The 22,939-nt window shown below is 43.6% G+C and overlaps 1 protein-coding gene across 1 annotated transcript in view; it reads left to right on the forward strand.

The window, feature by feature from the left end:
- Positions 1-22,012, forward strand: part of LOC126470810 (uncharacterized) — a 202,590-nt gene extending 180,578 nt beyond the window's left edge. Inside the window, exon 6 of the mRNA XM_050098821.1 lies at positions 21,848-22,012. Within this exon, the coding sequence (XP_049954778.1) occupies positions 21,848-22,012 (165 nt within the window). The remainder of the gene's footprint in view (positions 1-21,847) is intronic.
- The last annotated feature ends 927 nt before the right edge of the window (positions 22,013-22,939 follow it).

A 22,939-nucleotide genomic window follows, 5' to 3' on the forward strand; every position in this document is an offset into this window, starting at 1 on the left:
CAGATGTACGTGAATTCTTGAGGGACCAAACTGCTGAGGTCATCGGTCCCTAGACTTACACAGTACTTGAACTAACTTAAACTAACTTATGCTAAGAACAACACAAAAAGCCATGTCCGAGGGAGGACTCGAACCTCCAGTGGGAGAGGCCGCGCTATCCGTGACATGGCGCCTCATGCCGCGCGGCCGTTTCGCGCGGCTCTCTGTAGACAACAGATTTGCTACGAAAAGCTTTATATACAAGCTGAGTCGCGTCAAACGTAACACTCCAATCATTTCGTTAATGATTCAAGATACCAAAACGAGGTTTTCGGTAAATGATAGTATCCAGAGGCGCATATAGTTTTGTTAACTCTTTTATCACCCAAGGCACTGTATGATTTTTTTCATTACACAGATGTTATTATTAATGTCATTCAGAAACTCGTGTAAAGACAGTGATATGGCGCTTGTTAATGTTGGCGTCAACCTTTTTGCGGTTTCATAGGAGAAGTGTGTTAAAATTCAAAGGCAAAGCGATCGAAATATACTACTGTGGTGTAAACACCAAGAAGTTGGTCAGAAATGTGAGGCACCGTCATTATATGCAGTCGGAAGATATGCTTCGCCTTGAAGATAAAAGGTATTACTTCTTGTCAGTGCTTTGTTCTACATAATTATAGTGTCAGCGACGAACTGTGTGCTAACTTTTGCCGGCCAGGGTGGCCGAGCGGTTTTAGGCGCTACAGTCTGGAACCGAGCGACCACTACGGTCGCAGGTTCGAATCCTGCCTCGGGCATGGATGTATGTGATGTCCTTAGGTTAGTTAGGTTTAAGTAGTTTTAAGTTCAAGGGGACTGATGACCTCAGAAATTAAGTCCCATAGTGCTCAGAGCCATTTGAACAATTTTTGCTAGCTTCTAACGCATCAGACGAGCCTCATGAAAACTATTACAGATGTATATACGTACTCATGTTTAAGTGAACAACTTTAGCGGAAACAAGTTAACAGTCGAAACGCTTGATAGAAGACGGAGCCTGGCATGAGAGTCCTTCTTGGTGGTGTTTACAGTGCAGTAACCGATTCAATACTAGGCCTTACAGTTTAAGCACATTTATTGATTATTAGGGTGAAATGTTTCAACGCCACATTAAAAAGTGTTTAATCGCTATACTCATCTTTCCATGATTTTTCGAATGTTGTCAAAATGTAGCTCGCCCTATTAAAAAAAGACATTCTTTCTTCAACACTCGGTTGATGTATCATGTAAGAGGATTACTGTATTCACCAAATAAGTTTGGTGCCGGACGTAGAGGTGGCAGGAAGTGAACCCCGTATCACAGAAACGTATAGAGCTGGTGTGCTTACACGCAGCACCTGTCTCGTCACAGGTCAAATTAAACTACAAAAAAAAAAAAAAAAAAAATATATATTATTACCAACACAATAATTGTAACAGAAGCTTAATACACATACTTAGCTTCAGTGTGATGATGATGTGATGATAAAAAATGAAATGATCTTATGGCATTGTTGGCCAGGAGGCCCCATGCGGGGGAGTTCGGCCGCCGTATTGCAAGTCCTTTTTAGTTGACGCCACTTCGGCGAATTGCGAGTCAGTGATGATGAAATGAGGATGAAGAACACACAACACCCAGTCATCTCGAGGCAGAGAAAATCCCTAACCCCGCCGGGAATCGAACGCGGGACCCCATGTGCGGGTAGCGAGAACGCTTGCACAATGATGTGATGATGATGAGAAGGCGTTAAAGTGGTCTAAACGTAAATCAGTGGATTTTGACTAACTAATCTAACGGTAGTGTCAGTCTAGCTCTCCTGTCTGTGGTGATATCTAAGTCTTGCCTCTATTTATAAAGCTCGCTGTGACACTTGGCGGATACTTCGACACTGTGCGGTGACTGCGGCAACTTGATAACTGCCCGTCGATAATGTATAGCACCATCGGATGACAGCTGCTGACAACTAGCCGAATGAATCTCTGCGCCTGCTTAAATCCGCGATCGGCGGATGAATGTTCTTTTGCGAACTATTTGACTGTCAGGCGGAAGCAGGAGGTTGTCCCTGTTTTGACCGCCATCTCTGGCGGCAGATTAATGGCTCCTGTTATGAGCACTTTATATTTGGTGGCGTCTCACCATAACAGTATGGCGCCCTCTGTGGGTATACCTGTGTACCGTATCTGACGGCTGACACAGCAAGGGTTAAACATCCAACAGAGTCATGTGCATCTCTTTTTGCCGAAAGCCTTATTATGACATCTTGAACTGTTCACGGGATAAAAGGGATGTCACGTCTTACGTGATTCACTTTGTACAAGGTGATTCCGTGATGATATTACAAACGTTCATGAATGATAGTATGGGCCAAAGTAAGAAATGAATGTCTCGTAAACCGGCCGGAGTGGCCGAGCGGTTCTAGGCGCTACAGTCTGGAACCGCGCGACCACTGCGGCCGCAGTTTCGAATCCTGCCTCGGGCATCAATGTGTGTGATGTCTTTCGGTTAGTTAGGTTTAAGTAGTTCTAAGCTCTAGGGGACTGATGACCTCAGAAGTTAAGTCCCATAGTGCTCAGAGCCATTTGAACCATTTTAGAATGTCTCGTAAACATTGGCTCTAAAACGCCTACCTTAAGAGCTATGAGCTCTGGTTCAGTCGAACAAATGTGACTCTCATTAGCGAAGATGAAGAAGAGCTCGTAGCTCTTAAGGTATGCTTTTCGAGCTCATATTTGCTGGACTTTCTTTCTTTTTTTGGTCGATACTACTTTCACTCAGGATGTGGAAAGCAAAGAGCTTATAGTGGAAAAGATGTTTTTCACATTATCTAGAAGGAACAAGTCCTCATTGCTCTTAAGATATTGATTTTAAAGCCCATGTTTACTAGAAATGTTTTTCTTATTTTGCTCCAAACTACCACCTCTGAACTTCTGGCTGGGTCGTTCATGGACCAGCTGGCCTAACCTCAAATTGATACATTTACTCTTCTCCATCATCCCTGAAATTTTGTCACATTTTTACGGAATCACCCCGTATGTTTTAAACAGGTAACTACCCCATCGCATTCCACTATGGTACTTAAAAAACTACACTTACGTACGAATATTTCGTTCTGTTAAGAACGAAGCATTGAATTCAATCTGCTAGAAAGTCATGAACTAGATCAAATACCTCGGGCGATAGCGGATACACTCTTATAGTGTTCGCTAAGCGACAGTGCGAGACTATATCGATTGCCTTCCAAAAGCGAAGGAACACATCAACAACCTGGGTGCCATTGTCTATGGCGCTCTGGATTTTAAGGACGAACAAATTGAGATATGATTTGCAAGACCTGTTTACGGAATCGATGTAGATTTTTATAGACGAGATTTCCATCTTTCTTGGGAACGTGTTGTGCCGTTCACCAGTGAGAAGCTCTAGCAGACGTATGAGGTATCGGGCTTCATTTCACGTGAAAATCAGCCACATGAGAATACCTCAAGTACCTGCATAAATGGTGTTCTGCTTGCAAGTGGGACCATCGCGTTATGTGGTTTTCCACGTACTCGCATCATAGTTCCAGTGAGCAGTAACGAGTATCCCGGCTCTTCTGTTCAAGCCACTCTTTAACATGGTTATTGTCAGCCGTGGTCATGTTACTGTCCATACTGCTCCATGTGCCCTACGAAGTGCACAGGACGAAGGATGGCTTCTGTACGCCATAGCAACTACGAGGTTATGGTTAGTAAGCTTGTTATTGCGATACATTGAGTTAGATGCACTATAGTCCGTGTATCCGTGGATAGTCGACAACATCCCCGTTTGGTCAATACACGACAGTTGACTCTGGGGGCGCTGTATTTCTTCAAATTGAGGTACTATATGTAAGTGACACATTGGCACCTGGTCGACGTCGAATCTGCAGTGTCCCATAGATCGGGCAAACGTAATGTAACTGATATCACGCGTCTTATCCATCCTGAGTTCGATAATCACTCCAGAGACCAATAAAAGGTCTGACAACATTCTAGTCACGTGCTGCGCTTAACTATTCCATTCGCCAGGGCTATTAGCGTACTATATTTCCAGTAAATGAGACATTATGCTAGAGTCTTGAAGATGTGAACTAAACCCTTTACCCAATTAATTCACCTAATTCTTTAAGGCACCTCACACTGAATATTGCGAATGAGCAGTTTGCAAGTATAAGTTAATATCATTCCTCCATGAAGTGGCTTCCGCGGTATCACACAGAACAGAAACTTCGAAAAATCCGTACTAATAGACGTTTTACTAGTAGGATTTTATTTCATCAATACTAAAAGAGATAGACGTGATTGATCTCACACGATGTGTTTTTCCGTGTTAGACGGTTATCACAAGCACGGTTAGGCTAAAAGTTTAGCAAAGTATTTTTCCACATTAACCTCTCAGGCCGAATGTTGCACCATCACTGCCGCAGCAAGGAGGAGGGTAAAACTGCAAAACTTAGGGGCGAGGTAGATTATGTAACATAACGTATTACCTACACGGTGAAAACGAATGAAAGTGCGAGAACATGTTGCCAGAGGTCTCTCAGTCGTGTACAGAAAGCTGGACATCACATGGCTCTAGGTCAGCGTGACTATAGAGCTAAGAGGGGCTGGCCCCGCAACGCAAGACAATTGAAGAACAGGAAAAGGCAGTGTGTGTCAATCAGAGAGCAATTACGGTGCTCATTGATGGTGTTCTTCATTACTTTATGGACCGGAGTCAACATATGGATGACTTCTCACGGAGAAAAATCGTTGGGAAATTCGAAAACGGGTGAAGTATGACGAGTGCAGCCCAAAAGTTTCGTATCGCTCATAGCATTGTTCCATGTGCAGAGTACCGTTCAGAACCACAGGTACTGCTATCCGTAGGACAGGACTGGTCGACCACGGTCCACTACAGCAGCAGGTGACCGTTACACTGTGGAACAGGCAAGAAGGGACGCACATCCAGTACGTGGTGGAATTGTAACTACATTTAACAGGACAACGAGGCACGCAATCTCACGCTCTGCAGTGGCACGCCGAATGCTTCGGGCTGGTCTCTGTGCCCAACGAGCAGCAGTACGTTGTGTTCCGTTGACAGTCGCTCGTCGAGGGTACCGTTTGCGATGGTGGACTGGACCAGCGAGGTATGGTGTGGCGCGGTTCACGGATAAGAGCTAACTCACACTGAGCAGTGACTCTTGATGTACCCTCATATGGCGAAAGGTGGGAACGCGTTATACATCCGGTAACATTGTCTAACAAAATCGTTTCTATTGTTCATGTGTTATGGTGTGGGGAGACAGAATGATGGATGGGCATACTGACCTCCAGATCTTTGGACACAGTACACTCACCGGTCAATTATTGTGCAACAGTACTCCTTACCGATGTGTGTCTTTCTAGGAGTGCCTTCAGCGCTGACTTCATTTTTATGGATGACAAAGAGCAACTGCATCCAGGAGCCCAATTGGCAGAGCTCTTGCAACGAGAGGATATTCGGCGAATGGACTGGCCTGCCCGTTCTCCCGAATTAAATCCCATCAGGCACGTGTGGAATGCGTTGAAGAGTGGTATTGCAATGCGTCCACATGTACCAGCGAATATCCAGCAGTTGTAAGCTTGGCTGGTGGTGAATGGAACGCCCGAACAGCAAAAATTCCTTACGAATCTTGTGGCAAGGGAGCACGTTGCAGAGCATCCAGTGCCGTCCGTGGTGATCACACACTTTATTGTCCAGGAGAGTATCAAAAATCACGGTGACTTCGTTGTATTATCCCCTTTGAATAAAAGTGTCATTTCTGTGTCTCATTCTCTACCTCGTGATGACTGGGTGTTGTGTGATGTCCTTAGGTTAGTTAGGTTTAAGTAGTTCTGAGTTCTAGGGGACTAATGACCTTAGATGTTAAGTCCCATAGTGCTCAGAGCCATTTGAACCTTTCTGTGTCTCACTGCATATTTCTTTCAGCTACCTTCTGCACTACACTGTAGCAGTTCTTTCTTTGTATGGTCCAAATTTCAGCGAGCTATGTTACTTGCAGTGACACATCATACGAAAACTACTTTCGTCGTTCAGTTTTGCACACTACTCTAGGTCTACCTACTTCGGCCACATTTTAAAAGAGTTGCATTAACATTAGAGATCGCGTAAATTCGTAACAGTATCAGTGGTTTATGTCGAATAACTCATGTATTGTTAGCATAATGCAGACATCTGTAGAAGAAAGAACACGGTCAAATATTTTCAGGTTTTCTCCTTTGTAAATAAGACAGGCTTGTTCAGTAACTCTTATAGAGTATTTTGAAATTATTACCCTCAAATATTAGATCTGGTAAGAATATTTCGATTGTAGGTTGTAACAATGTGAACAAAGTTGAACGAAAGCTTAAATAAGCAAAGGCAGCTGTAGAGATGCAGAAGGAAATGAGCCACAGCCGATTCAACGAAGCTACCTCAATATCTACCTCAAGTGACCTAGGAAATGAGAGGAAAACCTAAACAACATATACCTGATTGGGATTTCGGATGACATACTTCCGAGTACGAGTACGATGTCTAAACGACCGAATCAAATTACTGAATCCCCTCCAAATATGAATGAGATAAACACAAGCACACAGAAGGGATAAATAACACAAACGACCACATAAAGAGAGTATTTACTATAACGAAGTAGAGTTACTTCGGCATCTACAAGTTAATGATTTGCAAGATATGAGAAGCTGAAAGAAATGAGTTCCCCGGTCAAATGTGAATAAACAACAATGATACAGCATCATGTAAGAGTGATTTATGTTCTTTCATAGGTTCCACTCCCAGATACGTGAAATCAAAAGTGCCATTTGAGGCTGTAAGCGCCACACCGCGTGTAATCTGAGTCTGTAATAATGATCTGCTTGAAACGGGCCGAGCTGCGTTATTAGGGTCCGCCAGCCACGCCCAATCAGTGTTCGCTTCTTGCGATAGCAGCAGCGTCTCTTGTTACTCTTATTATTCTTAGATGGGGACGTTAAGCCCCGTATACAGTATACATCTCTCACCTATTACGAAACATCATTTGAAATACGTGTATGGGATTTACGAATTAGAAGGTACACTGGCTTTCACAAACTGACACTTCAAAATTATCGTAATAAAACGAGGATCGTAAAACGTAATTACTAACAATCGATCCTGTGTAACTGATGCACATTCTGCTAATGACAAAAAAAAGGAAGAATAATCTTTCTGTAGATAAGCTTCGATATAATTCTTTATGAATGCATTTGAGAAATTCTTAATGAAAATTTTAAACGTTTACTCAAAAGTGTTGACGATGTACTGTCTATGCGTGTAAGTGCTTAACAGCTGCACATATTTTTGATGACTTTGGTTCATGACTAAATAATTCAGTCAGCATGGAATTTGAAAATCAATAGAATAAGAAATTGTGTTGAAAGGTATTTGGTGGTTTGTGGAAAAAGCTAAATTTTACGACCTCTAGCAAAGGCTAGAATCCTGTTTTAAATAACGAGATTTCACTCAGGATTAAAAGTTGAAGATAATGTCTTATGCTGTTAGTAGCAAGTCGTGTGCCATCCCATGTTTAAGTACATAGGGACTTCAGAAAGTAAATTACACAGGTCGTCCAAGGCTAAGACCATTGTGCAACAAGAGTAGCGTACATGATCCGCTGCAGTGTGGATAATAGGTTTATCACAGTGAGGGAGGCAAATATAGCGACAGCCGTAAACGTACCCCAGCACTAAAGTACGCGGGGCGGTACGATTCTTGTGAGAAAAACGTCCAAACTGGATATATATCCAACGGTAAATTCTGGCGTCGTGTTAGCAAATGCAGTGTCGCATCCAACCGTAGCGAAATGGTCCAAACAATATGACAAAGCCCTCACAGACGTATGTCAGACTGACCGGGGCCGGCCTGGTGACCGTGCGAAATGGTTCAAATGGCTCTGAGCACTATGGGACTCAACATCTTAGGTCATAAGTCCCCTAGAACTTAGAACTACTTAAACCTAACTAACCTAAAGACATCACACACACCCATGCCCGAGATCTGGACTTCCCGGTCAGTTCAAATGGTTCAAATGGCTCTGAGCACTATGGCACTTAACTGCTGTGGTCATCAGTCCCCTAGAACTTAGAACTACTTAAACCTAACTAACCTAAGGACATCACACACATCCATGCCCGAGGCAGGATTCGAACCTGCGACCGTAGCAGTCCCGCGGTTCCGGACTGCAGCGCTAGAACCGCTAGACCACCGCGGCCGGTAGGTGACCGTGCGGTTCTAGGCGCTACAGTCTACAGCCGCGTGACCGCTACGGTCGCAGGTTCGAATCCTGCCTCGGGCATGGATGTGTGTGATGTCCTTAGGTTAGTTAGGTTTAAGTAGTTCTAAGTTCTAGGGGACTGATGACCACAGCAGTTAAGTGCCATAGTGCTCAGAGCCATTTGAACCATTTGAACTGACCGGGAAGTCCAGATCTTACACGATTTCATTTACATCGTTTCAGCAAACTGAAAGTTGCTTTCTGGAAGAGAAAGCAATTTCGCAACAACAACAACGTTCACACAGCGTTAATCGAATGAATCCGCGAGTAAGGAGAGGAGCGCTATTGTCCAGGAACTAAACGAATGGTAGAATGTTGCGAACCATTTTCACAGTAACTTGCTGACTATGTTGAAGAATACGGCAATGTATCTGTGTCACTTTGAAATGTATTGCAGCCCTTAAAAGTGTTCTTTAAGTTTTGAAAACAGCTGAAAATCGGATGGAGCCAAGTCGGGACTGCATGGAGGACGATCGATGACAGTGAAACCTGTGCGTCGAATTGTTGCAGATGTTGCAGCATTCCTGTGTGGTCTGGCATTGTCATGCTGAAAAACAGGGTGCTCTTCGAATTCGAAATTCGATTATAGCGCGCTGTTTCTCACTTATCGACATGCTTACGTTACACACTGCTATGTTACACGCTACAGTTCGGAGCCCTGTAGCGGCAGGGGACTGTAAATGGGTAGACACGTATAATAAAGATGTAAAATGTTAATAACGCTTGTTTTATTTAAAAAGCCTTAAGAGTATTCACACAAAAAATTCAGAGGCATTACCTTTCAGCACGTCCTACTATAACAGAGACAACAGCGATTAGTATACAACGAACAGGTAACACAAGCAAAGACTAGGACACCAGAGAAATGTAGCCTGCATTAGTACCTGACTAAACTATGACAAGTCTTATATTGGTCAATTATGTTGAGTTTTAACATTTAGAATTACTGAACGTAAGTGTAGTTAGGGGCTCCAGGATTGTGACAGTTTGCCAAGAACGCCCGAGTAAATGTTCCATGTTAAAAAAAATGGCTCTGAGCACTATGGGACTCAACTGTTGAGGTCATTAGTCACCTAGAACTTAGAACTAGTTAAACCTAACTAACCTAAGGACATCACAAACATCCATGCCGAGGCAGGATTCGAACCTGCGACCGTAGCGGTCTTGCGGTTCCAGACTGCAGCGCCTTTAACCGCACGGCCACTTCGGCCGGCCTAATGTTCCATGTCATTGAACAGCAAACGAAAAGTGAAATTTCAACATGACAAAAGCTGCTGCGATCACCCACATTGTATAGCATCTGTTTTCTTTTTAATAAAATGTTAGACGATTAAGAAACCTTATTGTTCAATGAAAAAGAGTTTTTGCAACGTTTGGCATCAGTTTTGTTTTTCACTATAGACTTAGTTTCTAAATATAAGCTGCATTAAAAAAAAAGCTGTAACATTAAAACCGATTAAGGGAACGTAATTTCTTCGCCTGCGAAAGAAAGTGTGGTCCCGTTCAGAGCGCTAAGGCCCAAAACGCAGCGCTAGAATGTCGTGGGCGCACACTCACGTGACGAAAGAGTGAGACGTGCACGCGTCGACCATCCACTGTTCACAGTAGTGCTGAAAAAAGTGAAACGGAGGCTTCAAAAGAAGAGCAAAGGGGTGAAGTGCGTTTCCAAACGACGGAACGAGTGTGTGGGACGGAAATTCATCGAAGAATGGCACAGGTTTACGGAGAGCACTGGATTTCCGTTGCAGTTCGGACAGAAGATCCGACCTCTGGGACAGTAGTAGTCACCGTAACTTGCCGCTCTTCAGTAATGAGGGTATCCATCTGCTGGACAATGGTACCGGTAATGCAGTGTCACTTCACAGGTCTTACGTCATCAGCCAACGACATGCGTTCATTCCTTGAATCGCTTGTGCCACTCCTTGACCCTTACCCAATGGACATGCAGTGCTCTTCGTATACTTCTGTCACTTTTTGGCGAACTTTCTTACACTGCACTCATCCCGCTGTCAGAAAACGCACTATACCCCTTTCCTCTTCATTTGAAGCCACCATTTCACTGTTTTCGGTACGACTGTGTGCAGTGGACGGGTGATGCGTTCACGTGCTCGCTCTGTCGTCATATGGGTGGGCGCCAGTATCTGCCTAGCGACAAACCCCAGGCCTCAGTGCTCTCTTAGGGACCTGATATTCTTCCGTAGGTAATTAGTATTACGATCCATTCAGCGGTATTCAGTCGTTGGGAATGGTCCTTATGGTGTGGCTGTTAATGTGTTATTTTTCAAATTTAAATAAACTTATCTTGATATTTATAATTAATAAAAGTTGAAATCTTTTAGTTTTTATTTTTATTTTTATTTTATTGTAGCACCGTTTTCAGTCATTAGTTTAATTTTACTACACTGTGTTTGCCCTTCGCCTTCCTCTTACAACAAATCGATGTCAATTTGTTCTAGTTAGTGCCATATGTTACAATTAAAATTCGGAAACACTCAGCCAGAAGTTGAGTACAGTTGAGCTTGCACCAGACGGAGTAAACGCTAAAGAAACAAAACAGTGCTATACTTCCCAGTCACATTAATGTGACCACCTGTCAAAGGCCTGAAAAGCCACCTTTTGCAGCGCGGATCACTGCGATACGGCAGGAAGAGTCAGTGACGTTCTGGAACGTACTAACGGGAATGTGGAGTCATGGCAATTCAAGTCCCGTGGACAGCTGCGCTAGGTTCCTCGGGCTAACAGCCTGATCGACGTGGTTCCACAGATTCTCGATTGGGTTTAAATCGGAAGAGTTTGGTGGCCAGGAGAGTAGGGTAAATTCATCCTGATGCTCCTCGAACCACGCACGTACCCTGGGAGCTGTGTTACACGTTGCATTGTCATGGCGATAGATGCCATCGTGCCGAGGAAAAACAAATGTCATGAAGAGGTGGACACGGTCATCCAAGGATAGACGCATACCTGCGTTGATCTACTGCGCCTTCCAGGATGACGAGATCACCCAGGAAATGCCACGAAAACATTCCTCAGACCATATCGCCTCCTCCGTACTCGACCCGTTGTTTCCAGACGTTTCACGCCGTAACGGCCATCTATCCCACGGAGCATAAAACGTGATTCATCTGAGAGGGACACCTGTGCCACGTTGTGGACGTTCAGTTGCGGTAGTCGCGTGGAAATTCTAACCTTCGCCACCAATGAACAACAGTCCATGGATGCATGAGCCAGACGCCTACTGCGGAGGCCCAAATGCTGCACCGTTCGCTGAACTGTCTTCAAGGAGACACTGTTGGTAGCGCCTTGGTTCATCTGGGCAGTCAGTTGCTTAACAGTTGCCCGTCTGTTCGCCCGTAGCCATCACTGAAGCCGTCGTCCATCCCTGTCATCTATGGTCGGTGGTGGATCCACAGCTGGTTTTAGACAGAGCCCTTTCGCCATGCACGGTATGCTCAGCCAACAGTTCACAGACATAGCCGTTTCGCAAATTCTTCCACCCTTGGCCCAAAAGCCAATATCAGGTCGTTTTGGAGATCAGATAAATCGCTCCGTTTCCGCCTTCCAACGACTGCACTGTTTCTGTATCTCCACGCTTTATATAACCTCCACTCCTAGTTCTGCCACCTGTCGTCTGTGTGTGGTTATTGCACGTTGACGTCGAACATAGGTGTTGGTCACATCAATGTGACTGGACCGTGTACAGAGTATATCATGGCTGGTCCTTCAAAGAGAACTTTCATTCTGGGATATTTATATCGTATCTTTCGACTGTAATCCTACTTAAACATTATGATATCGTTTTCAATGGCGATAGTCACTAGTTGTGTAAGGATAGACTCCTGAACAGAAGAAAAGTTTTCAAGAAATGCAAACTCTTTAGAATATTGGTTGTTTGTGCTTTTTATTCATAAAAATAATAGAGTTCTACCAAATAGCAATGGTATAGCTGGTATAACTCATTAGCATTCCCTCAAAGAGTGAATCACCCGGAATATCAATGTATGGTTCCTCTAAGCGAGAATTATCTCGATCCGCATAAACATATAGCTTCTTCAGAGAGAACTGTTCAAATTCTCTAAGTTTGTCTTGTACAGCTTGTGACCATTAGTATCCTACATGTTCTCTACAGAATCGAGTTTCAGTGGCAAAACTGATCAATCAATTCATTATATGGTATACTAAGGAAGGTGTTGCCCTACAAGAAATGCTCGTTATGGATCGGCGTTATCAGCTATTTGACGTCGAAAAGGCTTATTACGTCAAAGTAATTAGTTCTGAGTGGAAAATACTTCTATCCCTTTCCAGCTGATAGTTAGGTATTCCTCTTTTTCTTTAGAGACGCAGACTTATTCTGTTCACGTTATGGTACTTTGCTACTCTATATTGTATCGAAATTTCACCACATGTCACTACACCGATGAAAGTCCATCTCTATCACCAGAAAACACGTAGTTTGAATTTTCGAAAAATTCAGTTTCCTTTCTTCACTGCAATAAGTTAGTTGTCCTAAAGCGCATGTAGCACTCATTTTACGACACTTAATGCTGTTGTGAATAAGGGATTCAACTAGCTAACAATTATATAAGTAGTTTCTTCAGCTGCTTGGTGTCTGTTAATTAAATGTTTGACCAACATAAAGGGCAAATGATAGAACATCAACAATCTTATAAATAGTAAATTCATCATTTGTGAACTGGGCAATCTACTGTTAGGTTTTCAAACGATAGAAGTTATTTACAGCTTATGTTTAAGGATTATAGTCTCAGACGCTAGGATTAGTACTATTTAACGTTCCTGTCTTGCATGTAGAAATAGAGAAACCTAGTCATATTTGGCTGGCTGACGGAGATCCTATCCATCGAAACGCTCTTAACGGACAGAGAGATTATTGCTGTTATTTTATAAACATTCGTTGATTCATCGGTCTTTCATCTAACGTTCTTGTGGTAAATCTCATGAGCGCTGAGATCATCTAACTTTAGACATATGCTTACACACAGTCCATAGGACTTTGCGGTCCTCACTCGAAATGTACGATAAAGGCATCAAACAAGTTTAAAAGGAATGGACATGTGTAGCGGTTAAACTTATCGAGGGATGGTATTAAAGTTCCCTGGTGACAACTATAATCCAGATATTTCACTGTTATCCCAGATCACTTCGCTGAATGTCAGTAGACCCGCTGTCTCATTTTACACGTGGAACGCCAGTTCCTTCTCCTACTTTTTTCAGTGCGAGCTAATGACACCAATGTCGACGGGATGTTCAACACCGCGGATCCTTTTCCTTTTTTCTAAGTGAGAATCAGTCCAAAAGGGACACTCTACCCGTGAAAGGTTCTTGTAGAAGTTCAGAAAACAAATATTTCGCTTGTTGTGCTGAATGGATCTTACTCTCTGTATCGCCTTTTCCACATTTGTCATATGAAAGAGACTATAACATGTGTGGAAGTGGAGACAACATGTTTCTTTTGGTCTTTATGTGAACAGTGCGCAGTACCCTTTGCCACAAATTATACGGAGCTCTTGTAAAATAGAAGCTGATGTAAAAGGCCGCCCAGGTATTAAACAGGAAATAGGGAATGTAGAGCGAGGTCTTTGTGAATCCAGTTGACGAAGGTATGGACAAACATGTTCACAGATATTTTGAAATTTGGATCGTGTTATTTAATTTCATTCATTGATACCTCATACTGACGTGCGCATAGGCCTTATATTACTGTATGCATAACAAAATTGCGGTACACATATAGAAATTTGAAATTTAATGCTCACAAATATACGAAAAATCAGTACGTCATTTGACAACATGACAGTCGACTGATTACTGAAATCAGTTACAAGTGTCAAACATCTAGGAATATTTGTTGAGAGCGTTTGGAGGTGGAATGTTCACATCATGGAGAAGACAGGTACAGGGTGAAATTTACGGAAGAATCCCAAAAAGTACAATCACTGACGAAAACGTTCGCTTACAAAATTCTGATTGGTTCAATTCTTATATGTTCTTCATCGGCCTGCTGTGATGAAACAACTGCCACTTTGCTCTCAGAATAAATATCTGGAATCCCTCCGTCCCTATTCAATCAACTATTTATGAATAATCTCGTATTATTCGAGGAAGATTGAGGGAAGGAAATGAAGGTCAGACGTCTCGTTGGTGACAAGTTCAGTGCAGAGATCAGCACATGGTCAGTTCGAACAATGATGGCAAATTAAATCTTTCCGCCTTACCAAACGTACCATCGCGAAGGAATGCCGGAAGGAATATTAGCGTTTAACGTCCCGTCGACGATGAGGTCATTATGAAAGGAGCACATGCTCGGACTGGGAGGAAATGTTGGCTATTCAGAGGAACCATCCCGGCATTTGTCTCGGTGGATTTAAAGAGATCACGCCATCCCGATTTTCCTCTTACGTGAACTATAGATATCACAGAACACCTAAATGTGTTATTTTCGCGCAGAAGTTAGCCGTATCACTGTCCTCTCCATCCTGAATCCAATGCATTAACCACTGCTGTACCATGTTTGGTGTTCGTGGAAGAAATAGGAGCGTTCGATACTTCAACGAAGACACAACTGATCATTCAATTTAATTTGGTTTGATTTAGTCAGGGAGACAAAACAACAGTTATCCTAGCCCCCGGTTGCCCATACCGCAACTAAGCTGACTGTGCAGTATACTCTCCCTGGCATTCTAGAAATGCCAATCAGTATTTTCACAGAGTAGTGGAAGCCCCTTTACTAGATCTCCGTTAGGCACAATTTCTTCAGGAATTTAGTACCCAAAGAACTCGCTTCTTTTGGCACCCAGTGCTGCGTAATGGCAGATTAAATGCGGTGCGGTTTCATCCCCCGTACCATATAGTGGGCACTTCAGGGCATCTTTGTTCTCATAGTGCGCAGGTGCATTTTGAAGTTCCCATTACACTTCATTAGACCTGCTTTGAATTTAACCTGCCTGCAGTTCAAGTCTAGCATTACAGGAGTTCTCTTTAAATACGGTTTCGGTATCATTAGCTTGCTATACTTTTTAGCTTTGTTCCAGTATGGTACTTGATACAGCTACGCAGTTTTGATTTCACCGTCGCCGTAGTTATCGTTAGGACATGTTTCGGTCCAACAAATGGAGTCGTTGCTGCCCTGGCCAGCCTGTCAGCTTCTTCATTACCACTAACCCTGTGGGACCAGTGACTGTCCCACAGCAAGTTTGCCGTGTGGCTTTCCCCTAGCCTTACAAACGTTTCATGGTATTCTGCAACGTTCTTCGATTTCAGTGCAGGGGCTGACTGAGATGTCAGAACTTATCATAAATTATAGCTTTTCCTGAACATGAGTCATCAATTGAAATGACCTTAATGCTTCCGCAAGTTATTCGGAGATTGCATATGAACATTTAAAGTCAGCAAATAGAGTACTCTTACTATACTTACCAGAAAAGAAGAGAGGGTAAGTAAACCGGTTTTACCTCTGTTGGAGTGGTTATACGTTTCATCTGGTGGTGTAGAACACTGTTCCCTAGTCTGGGAGAGCAGAGAGCAGGTGCTGAGGAGAGCCAAGTGTGCAGCCGGCGTCGCGCCCTGCCTTCCGGCGGCGCCATCGGAAATATTTAATTATGGCGCAGTGCGTGGCGTATGATGGATGCACAATAGATCAATAGAGCGCACCCCAGCGCATTTGCATAAGAAGCGACGCCCATTGTGCGCTCGCCCCTTCATTATTTGTCAGTTTGGATTTTTTGCGCGCCGCATTGGTGCAAGGAGTGGTCCTCTTCATTCGCGGGGGAAGCGATACGGCAGCCGCGCGTGTTCGTCTCTGCTCCATCCCTTTGGCAACTGCTAATTTCCGAGGAATCGGCAGCGTCGGTAAAATGTTTTTCCCGATTTCGCCGTGTTCTGTTTCTCTGTGTTGAATACGCGGATGACACCGAGAACCTTGAAGACTTATTCTCAACGCCACATAGAGAGTTTAAAGAGGGACAATAATTATTTGATGAAGTAGTCCACTTCTCAGTAGATGCAGTTGTTAAAAGCGTTACATTACTAGGGCGAGCTGTGTCTTCAGTACAGCGAGAGGTCATTCCTTTACGATTACCCATCATAATTTCTCAGGTTAGATTGGTATGTATGTAGTCTCGAGTCTACAGTAGTGAACAAAATTGATCTTTGCTTCCTCTTAACCTACGCGCCGCTACTGTGGTGGTTTCTTCTTGTGTAAACAAGGGAAACGCGTGGATCACATCCTTCGGTAACTATAATGTCTTTCCGGAACTACGGAAACATAAAATACTAATTTAAGCCGCAGCATAATATTCTTATGGGTTTGTGGTTTGTTGAAAGTCATTGCATACTGTATTTCAAGTGATAATTTTCATATGAAAAATAACGGCGTCTGTTCTGCATTCAGGGAATAGCTCGAATACGTTCATTACTGCACAGTTTGAGTGCTCTCTTCGGTATTTGTATATGTTAATGGTAGTTGTGAATGGATGAACGTAAGAGGGAGTGCTTACGCGGTATATCACCTGTAACTTTCCTATGGATACCAGATCTGCACACTCTACTTTTTAAGTAACACCCTCTACCTTACATATTTCTTTTTATCTTATTTTTGTTTTTCTTGAATGAAACAGAGATAAGGGAAGAAACCGCAGCTGGCATTTTGGCACCAATTTTAGCGGACCATATGTACCGTTTTGAAAACAAATGCCGAAGGAAAATGTATCAAATTCGTGCGTAAGCGGAATACGAGTCTTCTAGTCTTTTAGTTACTACTACAGTTCTGAGAAATATGAAATAGCCAAGCAGCTGTCTTGCGTCGGTGAGTGCCACATCCTCTCAAAGGAGATGGGGCTGGACTCTTGGAATTCGGAAAATAAGTAATTGCTAAACGGTGATTATGATATTTGGCTGTTCACAAATTAACACGCACTCACTATCGTCTGAATCAATATCTTCCATTAACTTATGCTGATGGGGCGATGAAAAACAACATACCACTCCCAAAACATTTTCAACACAACATTTGCGAAAATCTATGTAGTAGGGAGATTAATAACTCTGCAAAGTGACTGCCCCACCGGACCGTATTATAGGTCCTATGCATGCAGACGTAAGGCAAACAATTAATGAAAGGTCAGTTGTCTGTTATACTTGATACGTTCTTTTGGCAGTGGAGGACAAGAACAGTCTAGCCGTTACGTGATACAGCAAAGAAACGAAATGTAACTGTCAATCGCAGAAACTCGTAACGCTACATGCAATCCTTCATTTCACATGAAGTACGATATCCTACAATGCTTCCAGTTACGGGCTGTAACATTCATTTTATATGCTTTATTCACTTAATATCTCTACGTATGTCGCGCCAGGAATAGGCAAGTTTATAATCGACGTTTGATCACCTGGATTTTTATGGCTTCAGTGCAGCCGAATATCTTCAGTTGTGGTAGCAGGACACGGCCGCAAATTTCTCCATATTTTTTCACACTGACTATTGATCTGTTACCGTTTCGAGGAATCTCGATAACTATTAGGCCTTGTAAAGTAAGCTGCTTTAGTTCGTAGTAGGATAACTCTAAAGCGTTTGATAGGTTCTCATTAACTAAAACTCGTATTTATACCACTATATTCGTATACTATCAGACTTGATATCGAGTTTTGGCACTTTCGCTGTATTTGTGTACAGTGTATTGTGTCTCTCTCAATATGGACCGAGGGGGATTATGCTGTGGTAGACACATTGGCCTCATATTCGGGAACACGACTGTTCTAATCCGCGCCCGGCCTTCCGGATTTAGGTTTTCCGTGAGTTCCATAAATACCTGTAGTCAAATGTTGGCATGCTTTGGAAACTGTACTGCTGATTTCCTTCCCCATCCTTTCGTAATCCAAACCGGCGTTCCGTCGCTAATGACCTCGCCCTTAACGGGACGTTAAACTCTAATGTTCATTCCTTCTTTTTTTCGGTGCGAAGCATCCCGAGCCAAGTAATGAGTGAAACTTTTGTACTCAAACGTATGCAAATTATTGGATCATAAAAAATCTTGAACTTAAAAGAGTCGTTTGTTTTGTCTCAGTTTCCGCCATTCAGATACCTCCGTAGTTAAGTACGTGGGTTCGTTTCTTCCCGTTTCAATTTCCTTTTGTTAGATGTGCTCCACTCTGGTTTCCCCAAAGGAATGACGGGACGTAGTTTGTTGACAGAGACCAAAGATTTCTGGAGAGAGAGAGAGAGAGAGAGAGAGAGAGAGAGAGAGAGGGCAAGCCCTTCCGGGTCGCGATACCGTGTGTTATCGTCGCATTCCTCAGTAAGGTGGGCGGAGCTGTCTGCGTTGGTCTGGATGTCATACACGAAGAACAATCCTATCACACGAAGACCGTGTCGAAAAACTTTGCATAGAAACACACGATTCACCGGTCATTTACCTCACTCTTAGATGGTGTCTACTCACAATTGCAGATCGAACGTATCTCTTTGTTTTTCGAAACGTCTTTTTGTTGCAGAAAGTCTTGCTTCTTGAGCGATGAGGACAAGCTTTAACAGTGTGTTTGAATAAGAAGTAAGTACAAAGACTTTACGATTCAAAACCGGCAAACAAAGGCGCGTTTGTAAGAAAGACAGTATATATGAATGATCTGGTAGAAAATGTCGAAAGCTCCATAAGGCTATTCGCAGGTGATGTGGTTGTCTGCAACAAGATAGCAACGCCAGAAGACTTTAAGGATTTGCAAAAGCACTTGCTGTGGATTGATGAATAGTGCAAGGATTGCCAGTTGACGTGATCGTAAGGAAATGTAACATACTGCGGATACGTAGGAGAAGAAATCCATTACTGTACAACTACACCATTGATAATAATTTGCTGGAAATAGTATCTACCTAAAAATATGTAGGAGTAGCCATACGGAGTGACCTTAAGTATAATGATCACATAAAACAAATAGTAGGAAACGCAGACGCTCGACTGTGTTTCATGGGAAGGAAATTACAGAAATATACGTCAACCACGGAAGAAGTGGCGTACAAAATTATTGTTCAACCGATTCCTGAGTAGTTGTGGGACCTTCACTAGGTAGAACTAATTAAATAAACAGCGAAGATCCAACAAATAATAGTGCGTTTCGGCACAGGGTTGTTTAGTCGACGCAAGAGCGTTACAGAGGTGCTCAAAAAACTCCAGTGGCAGACACTTCAACAGAGGCGTTGTGCATCACGGAGTGGTTTGCTATTGAAATTCTGAGAAAGTACGTTGCGGGAAGAGATGGACAGTACATTGCTTTCTCCCAAGCACATCTCGCGAAATGATTACAATGAGAAAATTCGACAAATTAGTGCTAATATAGAGGTTTACTTACAACCATTCTCCTCACGCGCCATTAGACAATGAAACATGGAAGGCGAGTCAGAGAGTGATATTAGAAGCACGGTCAGGTGGCTTGTGGATTATTGATGCCAATGTAGACACAGACTGGAACGCATGGACGTGCGAGGAAAGGACATGTAATGGGAAGAAGAAGACGAAGCACAAGCTCAAATAAAATAATGAAGCGGGAAGGAATTTGTTGTACCCGTCTCAAATAAGTCATCCTGCCAGTCACCTTATTAAAAATTGGGGCACCACAGAAAACCTAGATGTGGGCAGTCGAACGGGGATTTGCAATTTGCACACACCTCCTCCAGAATGCATGCAAATCCAGTGCCTTATAAAGCTATACAGCTACGCAAGATTGAGTCCACGAAAATATTCTGCTGTCGGCATTTGCAGGACATGTGGAGCTTTCGCGTAATATAAGGAATTGTTGAGAAATGGAGAACCTGAATACTGTTGGGGGGTAAGTTTAGATACACTGATCAGCTAGATCTTTATGACCACCGACCTGCTATAGATATAGACCTGTCCAGGCGATAACCCCGTCACCTGGCGAAGAATGACTGCTAGTCAGACAGATGCACGGGGAGTGTAGTACGAGTTAGCGTGCTGCCCGTGCGTAGAATGGGGAGGGCGCGCTATCTATCTCAGTTTGACTGTGGGCGGATTGTGATGGCCTGGAGGCTGGGCGCAAGCATTTCGAAAACTGCACGACTTGTCGGATGTTCGAGGATTGCTTTGATGAGTGTCTTCAGCACGTGGCGAAACTAGTTTCAGACGTCGTGGGGTTGGGCGGTATCCATCATTTCAGGTGTCGGACATCTTAGGCTGGGTATACTGGTAACACAGGACGGGCGGCGAAATGTGGCGGAACTAATGTCAGACTTTAATGCACAAGTGTGCCTGGATACACAGTGCACCGAACACTCCCAACGATGGCCTCTGCTGCTGACAACTAATGCATGTGCGACTGTTAAAGCCACTACATCGGCAACTACGACTCAACTGGACACGTAACAATCGGCACTAGACGTTGGTACAATGGCAGAGCATTGCATGGTCTGATGAATACAGATACCTTCTTCATCACGCCGATGGAAAGGCGCGAATCCGTCGTCTTCCAGGGGAACAGCTCCTTGACACCTATAATGCAGGACGGAGACAAACTGGCTGCGGCTGCATTATGCCCTGGGGAACATTTACATGGGCATCCACGGATTCAGTGGAGCTCGTGCAAGGCACCAAGGAGTATCTTACACTGTTTGCAAATCATGTACACCCCTTCATGACGATCATGTCATCTGACAGCAGTGGCATTTTTCAACAACATAATGCGCCATGTCACAAGGCTAAAAGTGTGATGGATTGTTTCGAGGAATACAGTGGCGAGTTCCAATTGATATGCTGGCCTCCCAACTCGCCAAATCTGAATCCGATCGAATACATCTGGGACGTGATTGAAATTGGCGTCAGAGGTCATAGGCCCCCTCTCAGGGGTTTACGGAAATTAGGTGACTTGTATGTGAGTATGTGGTGCCAACTCCCTTCAGCGACCTACCAAGGCTCATTGCTTCCATGTTACGGCGCGTCGCCGCCGTTATCCATGCCAAAAGTGGACATACCGGCTATTATATAGGTAGTCAAAATGCTGTGGCTGATTAGTTTAAATGGTTTGTAATAGTGTCGGCTAGGAATCTTAATCTGTTCAAAAATGGTTCAAATGGCTCTGAGCACTATGGGACTTAACATCGGAGGTCATCAGTCCCCTAGAACTTAGAACTACTTAAACCTAACTAACCTATGCACATCACACACATTCATGCCAGAGGCAGGATTCGAACCTACGACCGTAGCAGTCGCGCGGTTCCGGACTGAAGCGCCTAGAACCGCTCGGCCACTCCGGCCGGCTCTTAATCCGTTCTGTAGTTCCTTGAATGATTACCAGATCAGTTCTTCTGGTTGGTTTGAGAATGCAAGATTATTGGAGATGTTTCATTGTGTTCGTAAGGCAGGTTTAACGATTATGGGGGTGGGGTAGAGACCTGAGAGGTCAACTAAAGTGATTACGCAGTCTGCATTAATTTTAAATGTTACGGATTGTTATTTACATGAATCGGTGACAGATACTAGGTGTGACGTGCGTTGCAGGAGTGCGAGTACCAGTTCTCGCCTGGCGAGCCGTGTGGTCTGCAGCCCGAGCCTCCGCCGTGGTCAGCGCTGCATCGGCGCGCCCTAACGCTGCCCGCCTGCGCCGCCGGCGACGCCTTCGGTGAGTTCCGCCCTCTTCTTCAATCTTCTGCAGTAGCGTACTGACAATTCGCGTTCACTCTATATATGCTTCTCTGGATGTTCTGGAAAACTACTGCAGCTACACGTCTGGGACATGTTTTATTAGATTCAACAGATCAGTAACAACAAAATACAGGGAAACCGTGCTTTACTTTAACCTCGTACAGCTTTGCGATGGCTTCATATTAGCGAAGTTGCTAAATTTCAGGCAAAATCTTTTATCAGCCGCAATTCCGTAACTAAATATTTGCGGAATTGAACAGAAAATAAAGCGAAGAAAAAGCACACATTTCTAATATCCCCGTCAACTCCCCCGCCCCGCCCCCCGCCTGTCTCTCTTCATGTCCTCCTGTCCCCCCCCCCCTTCCCCCTCTCTGCCCCACTCTGTACTTCACCTCCTCTCTTCTTTCTCTGTCCATCTCCTCCTTCCTTCTCTGTCTCAATCTCCCATTGCACCCTCTCTGTCCACCTTCCTATGTCCACCACCCACTCCCCATTGCTCTGTCCATCTTCTCCTCCCCCTTTCTCTCCATCTCCTTCTGCCCCCTCCCTGTCTCCATCTCCTTCTTTTCACTTTCTGTCCCCATTTCCTCCCACACCTCTGTTCATTTCTCCTTCCCACCACTCTCTGACTTTAAATATGCAGTATATATAAAGCATATATGTATCCATACGGTTACTACGGTAAAATGTAGGAATTAGGAGTGACTTGGTACAGTACTTTTTCAGATTTTTGGTGACAATGTTTGCCCTTTACATATTACATGTGCATTAATTATTCATCAGATTATTGTGTAAAAAGTTGAAGTAAATCAGTGAAGAACTTTTCGAAATTTTTGGTACTAATGTTTCACCTTTATGTAATACATATTTTATTTTTTATATTATATATATTGAAAATATGTATATAGAAACATACACGTATTCGAGTGCAACGTTATGTCAAAATTT

The sequence above is a fragment of the Schistocerca serialis genome, chromosome 3 (genome assembly GCF_023864345.2).
Source record: "Schistocerca serialis cubense isolate TAMUIC-IGC-003099 chromosome 3, iqSchSeri2.2, whole genome shotgun sequence".
NCBI lineage: Eukaryota > Metazoa > Arthropoda > Insecta > Orthoptera > Acrididae > Schistocerca > Schistocerca serialis.